General features: G+C 35.5%; 1 protein-coding gene across 1 annotated transcript; it reads right to left on the bottom strand.

The window, feature by feature from the left end:
- Window positions 1–250: 250 nt before the first annotated feature.
- On the bottom strand, window positions 251–5595 carry LOC120349387 (the record flags this gene model as incomplete). The annotated part of the gene is made up of 3 exons (XM_039419366.1): window positions 251–372; window positions 2229–2631; window positions 5418–5595. Coding segments are annotated over 3 exons (703 nt in total), but the record flags the coding sequence as incomplete, so codon positions are not given.
- Between the last annotated feature and the right edge of the window lie 821 nt (window positions 5596–6416).

The raw sequence follows: 6416 nt of genomic DNA, 5'->3' as shown, positions 1-6416 counted from the left end.
AGATTTAAAAAAATACCAGCTGATCTTTTTCACCAATCATGTATTAGATTCTAGGCCTACACTGCGATGTTGCAATATTGTAGGCCGCGGCCTTGTATTAGAGGTGGCTATGCTACTACTCAGAAGAAACATCCTCAGAAGATATTCCCCACCTTAGAAGGAATAATCCCACAGAAGATAAGATTATATTAATTCGTAATTCATTTATTACTTTATCTTAATAATTATTTTAAAATAAATGTGTACTTACTGCTGCTTTTGAATAATGTGAAAAGTCTATTTTCACCAGTGGCAGTTTCAACAACAGTTGCATTAATGGTCTCTTCATGAAGAATCTACGTTCATCTGAAATAATGTGAAGAGCCAGCTTATCTATAAAATATTTTAATCATCAATTTTCAATAGGTTCACAAATGAAAAACAATAGAGATACCACAATAATTATTGAAATGAGAAAAAATAATTCACTAGCCTTTTTATGTTTTAACAATTCGCAACATGGTTCGACTCTACAGCCATTCATTCATCAAAATCATACGACAAAAATTATGTTCAAAATAAAACATTGAGGACTGAAATCACTAATATGGTGATAGTGTTTTTGTTTTATGTGGCTTGAAATTTTACAAGTTTTTTCCATATCTTCCATTTATAAATGGATATTAAAGTGTAATACTTTTTGTTTTTGATATTATAGCTAACCCAGATTTCAAATTTTCAGTGTGTGTATATATTTGGATGGTAAAATTTGTGGAATTATAAAATATTATAAATAACCTTACAACGGTTTTACATTATAACCGTTATTATAACCTTATTCGAACTGGCACATAGACTATCTCAATTCGGGAGAGACATAGTTTTGGATTAATTCTGTTGTTTCTCTCTCTATCATTGTTTTGATTTTGTACATGTGTAATAGTATCTTACGTCACATGGACGGGAAGGGGCCTTTTGCAGGCGAGAATGATGTTTCTAGTCGTTAGCTGAGACTAGAGTTTCATTCGAGCACTGCAAAATACATTGTAATATTACATTTTTCTCACATTTGAATCGAATCTTCAATTCGAGATCTATGGAACTTTATAGTAAATATCAGAGTCATCAATAGACGGACAAACTTTTTGACGGAGAATTTATTATCGTAAATGTTTGTTGCTTTCCATGGTGTCACCGAGGCAGGGTTAACAAAATTACTAGATAACTGGTTTATTTAAATCGAGATATATATAAAATTTAAAATAAAATTTTCAAAATAAAGTTTTATTGAGAACAGATGTAGAATGTGAATTCTAAACTTGTAAGTTATAATTTTTTGGTGACGTGTCTGTTAAAAATCGATACCGAACAAGGCGTTGGCTTGGTGACTTGCAAACTTAGGTTTTTCCTGTTCAGGCCTCTCTAGAAAAATGGCTGGCTACAAGTGTTGTTGTGGAGTTTTGCTCTGAATCATTTTCGTTTATTAATGTTTTAAATTGAGTTTTATACAAATTTTTGTGTTCTGTTTTGTTCATAATTAGCTATTAGTGTAGTCAAGCCAATAGCCACTGTGTTTCAACTGTAAACTAGATAAGTATTTTAGTTCGTAGTTACTCTAAACTAATTAGGCTTAATATATATTTCTTTGTGTATTTGTATAAATTCATCTGAAGATTATAAGTTAATTTGCTCTGAAAACTGGATTTCTCATTCATAGGCAATAGATCCATTCACAATTTATCAAGAATCTATTTCATTGGAGCCGACAAACTATCCTTAGGTTGATAGGTGTTAAATGCTATTCCAACCGTTAAAGGAAAAATTGGTAGCACGGCAACATCCACGTCCAAGTAATGTAAACTATTTTTGTCATAATAATCTAAAGAAGAATAATAATTGAGAAATATAAAACATTACCTGCTTTTGCTGAAGTTACTACATGCATTCTATAAACATAACCTAGTTTACAAATTCGGAATCAGGAATTTTGTGGAAGTTGACAAAACTTCCACCTGGAGCGCTGAAGGTGGTTTTTTGAAGCAGTTTTGCTGTTCCTATTTCGTAACTAGGAAACATACTCGACTGCAAAGAAAACATATGGTTTCATCACAGTAGAGTATGCTGTAATGAGAATCATATGTTTATTTGTTCTGCAAACAGATGTTTACCGGCTTAATTTCATGCATGGAAAACAGCTGAGATTGAATGACTATGGCAAAAATGAAATTATTTTTAAAAAATGTGCATACCTGTTTCAACAAACCTCCTGCCCCTCACATCCCAATAATTCAGCGACAACCGCATCCTTACTTCTTCAGGGGTAAATCTCCCAACAAAAACCACCCGCTCCATCCTCCCATCCAACGGCAAAGCCAACCTAATCCGTCCCGCAACCTGTGTCACTTTCTCCCAGCCGGTGAACAGGTGGGCGCGCGTAGCGAGACTGAGCTCCACATCCTTCCTGATGCTGGCCAGTGCAGTGAGCCGATTATCCTTGGCCAGACCCTCGTAGGGACTCATCAGCTGATTGTGGAGTTGGACCAGATCGATGTCATTAAAATGGCGTCGCATCTCCACTTGGTTGGCCACCGAGAAACGAGATCTGAACCTCTTGCTGCCTGTTATCAGGTGGTTGGTATCGTCTTTGCATACCTGTAATTAACATAAAAAAGAGAGCAATCATATATCAAATTAAAAAATTGATTTCTGCCACACACAATATATTAATGATTATACATCGATTGCGCCAGTCACGTTCACTTATAGAGAAAAGATAGCATAAGAAGATATCCCACGGTTTGTGGATTCATTCATTGGAAGTTTTGTATCAAATTATGGTGATGTGTATCAAGTTGAGATGATAATCTATCATATTGTGTTGATACTGTATCATTTATGGTCATACCATAGAGAAAACCATAAGAAGATATCCCATGGTTTGTAGATTCATTCAATTTGGAAGTTTTCTATCAAATTATTGTGTGTGTATCGAGTTGAGATGATAATCTATCGGTTCTGTATCAAGTTGAGATGATAATCTATCATATTGTGTTGATACTGTACATTATGGTCATACCATAGAGAAAACCTAAGAAGATATCCCATGGTTTGTAGATTCATTCAATTTGAAAGTTTTCTATCAAGTTATTGTGTTGTGTATCGAGTTGAGATGATAATCTATCGTGTTCTGTATCAAGTTGAGATGATAATCTATCATATTGTGTTGATACTGTATCATTTATGGTCATACCATAGAGAAAACCATAAGAAGATATCCCATGGTTTGTAGATTCATTCAATTTGGAAGTTTTCTATCAAATTATTGTGTTGTGTATCGAGTTGAGATGATAATCTATCGTGTTGTGTATCAAGTTGATATGATAATCAATCATATTGTGTTCATACTGAATCATTTATGATAATCATCATATTGTGTTCATACTGAATCATTTATGATAATCAATCATATTGTGTTCATCTGAATCATTTATGATAATCAATCATTGTGTTCATACTGTATCATTTATGGTGATACCACACAGAAAAGATAGCATAAGAAGGTATCTCATGTATAGATCGTTTATGTTCAAAAATTTATAGCTGACTGTCGACTACTGTCTATTATTACTGTTTTGGCCGGGTTCGAGTCTGAGAACGGCACAGTATGAGAGACTACCAGCGTCACATAGCTTCACGAAGAAGAACTACTAGGACTATCGCGGCTTGAGTTAACAGTGAAATTTGTAACATTAACGCCCTATAAAGATGCGTACAGATTTACGCGCGTTGTTACTGTATCATTTGTGGTGATACTGTATCATTCAGGGTGATACCATGGAGAAAATATAGCATAAGAAGATATCCCATGGTTTGTAGAATACATTCAAAGTTTTGTATCAAATTTTGGTGTTGTGTATGAAGTTGAGATGATACTGTAAATATTGTGTTCATATAGTATCATTTATGGTGATACCATAGAGAAAAGATAGGATAAGAAGATATCCCAGGGTTTGTAGAATCCATTCAAAGTTTTGTATAAAATGTTGGTGTTGGGTATCAAGTTGAGATGATACGGTATCATTTATTATGATACCAAAGAGAAAAGACAGCATAAGAAGATATTCAATGGTATAGGGCATTTATGTTTCAAATTTCAATGAAAACTCAAGCCGGTAGTCCTAGTAGTTGTTTTTACTTTCCTTGCCCTATTACCATAGGTAAGGAAAGTATTGCTTTCCGAAAAAAAATTAAGGTACCCCAATTTGTAAATTCTATACGTTTCAAGTTCCCCTGAGTCCAAAAGTGGTGTGTGTGGTGTGTGTGTGTGTGTGTGGTGTGTGTGTGTGGTGTGTGTGTGTGTGTGTGTGTGTGTACATACACTCATACACACACAACACACACATACACGCAATGTGTGTGTGTGTACATACAATCATACACCAACACACAACACCAACACACATACACGCAATGTGTGTGTGTGTATGAGTGTATGTGCGTCTGTGTACACGATATCTCATCTCCCAATTAACTGAATGACTTGAAATTTGGAACTTAAGGTCCTTACAATATAAGGATCCGACACGAACAATTTCAATCAAATTCAATCAAAGATGGCGGCTAAAATGGCGAAAATGTAGTCAAAAACAGGGTTTTTCGCTATTTTCTCGAAAACGGCTCCAACGATTTTTATTAAATTCATACCTAAAATAGTCATTGTTAAGCTCTATCAACTGCCACAAGTCCCATATCTGTAAAAATTTCAGGAGCTCCGCCCCATCTAGGTAAAGTTTGATTTTAGATTCCCAATTATCAGGCTTCAGATACAATTTGAACAAAAAAAATCCAAGTGGAAAAGATTGAGCATGAAAATCTCTACAATTAATGTTTAGTAACATTTTTACCTAAAATTGAAAATAAGCTCGAAATTCGAGAAAATGTTATTATTTCAATTGCAAACTGTTGACAACTGTTGATTCTATTAAATCATTCACTAAGAAGAGATAGCAGACCTCGTGTGTTTGCCGTTATTGTCCTGTCACCAGCTGGCTCAGATCTTTGAAAAGTAGTAGACTTGAGATGCGTGTGTACACTACTAGCGTCAGGTGATCATTTTTCTAACGGCAAGGATAGTTGTGTAAGTGTGCCACACCAGATTTTTCGTAAAGCGATGTGACCCTGGTAGACTCTCTACTGTGCCGTTCTTACACTCTCACGCGGCCAAAACAGTAATAATAGACAGCAGTAGAATTATCACAACTGGATGATGACATATTAATTTGGTTTCTCATTCAATAGGTTATTAATTTCCTAATATACTATGATTGTTATTTGTGCAATAGCATTCATGTGAATCGGTAGAGCAAATGAAATACGTGTAATTTATGAGAGAAAATCGAATTAAATTAAACACATATTCAAACAAATAAAATACATACCTGTTGATCGAGCAAGTATGTGATGTTGACACCATCCACCAGACTATTAGATATGATATCTTCAACATCCAACACGGTTTCAGGGCCAAATAGATAGTGGCCATTCACTGTCTGATATCTCTCACTCAACAGAACTGAGTCTGGATCGAATCTGATTCCATTCACTAGTCCATGGACTCTGCAAGCAATAAATCGTTGTACAACTTCAAATACCGTACCTATCAAATTTTCAACTTCTAAAATAGATATTGGTTTTGTGAAGAAACCTCATTTTTTACAGATTCGGTTTATCTATAACCGAGAACAGATAGCATAAGAGGTCTTGGTATGAGTCATTTACGTTGCAAATTCCAAGCCGATTACTGTCGACTAATCTCATAGCCACCTGTAATACAAAGCCCTGGCCTACGATATTCCAACGTCGCAGTGTAGGCCTAGAATCTAAACATGATAGGTGAAAAATATTTTAACCTTCCGGCAGTCGCGCTGTTGTAAAAAGTACAACAGTGTCGGTTTTTTTGCTGCACAAAACTATTGAATGGGGTGGTGTCAGTGAATGAGTCACCTATGCATTTCAAAACTTTCTCCCCTCCACTGAGTTGCAGTATCAACCGAGCAATGGTTCAGTCTTTAGGTGTCATCATACAGAAACAATAGCATAAGTAGATATCCCATAGTATAGGGCGTTTATGCCGCAGCTTTTACTGTTATCTCAAGCCTATAGTCCACGTAGTTCTTTTCCGTGAAGCTTTATGACGCTGGTAGTCCTCATATTGTGCCGTTCATACACTCTCACCCGGTCAAAACAGTAAAATCGACAGTAATCGGCTTGAGATAACAGTAAAAGTTGCGACATAAACGCCTATACCATGGGATATCTACTTACGCTATTGTTTCTCTATGGTGCCATTTAGTCGCGACAGTGGATAAGTCGCACTGTGCATAAGATAAGGAAAGACTGTATACGGGGACTGTAAACGAACCAATAACACAGAATTG

Source organism: Nilaparvata lugens, unplaced genomic scaffold, assembly GCF_014356525.2.
Source record: "Nilaparvata lugens isolate BPH unplaced genomic scaffold, ASM1435652v1 scaffold9780, whole genome shotgun sequence".
In the NCBI taxonomy this organism is placed as follows: Eukaryota; Metazoa; Arthropoda; class Insecta; order Hemiptera; family Delphacidae; genus Nilaparvata; species Nilaparvata lugens.
Note: the sequence above shows the minus strand (reverse complement) of the source record. Positions and strands in the feature narration are given on the sequence as shown.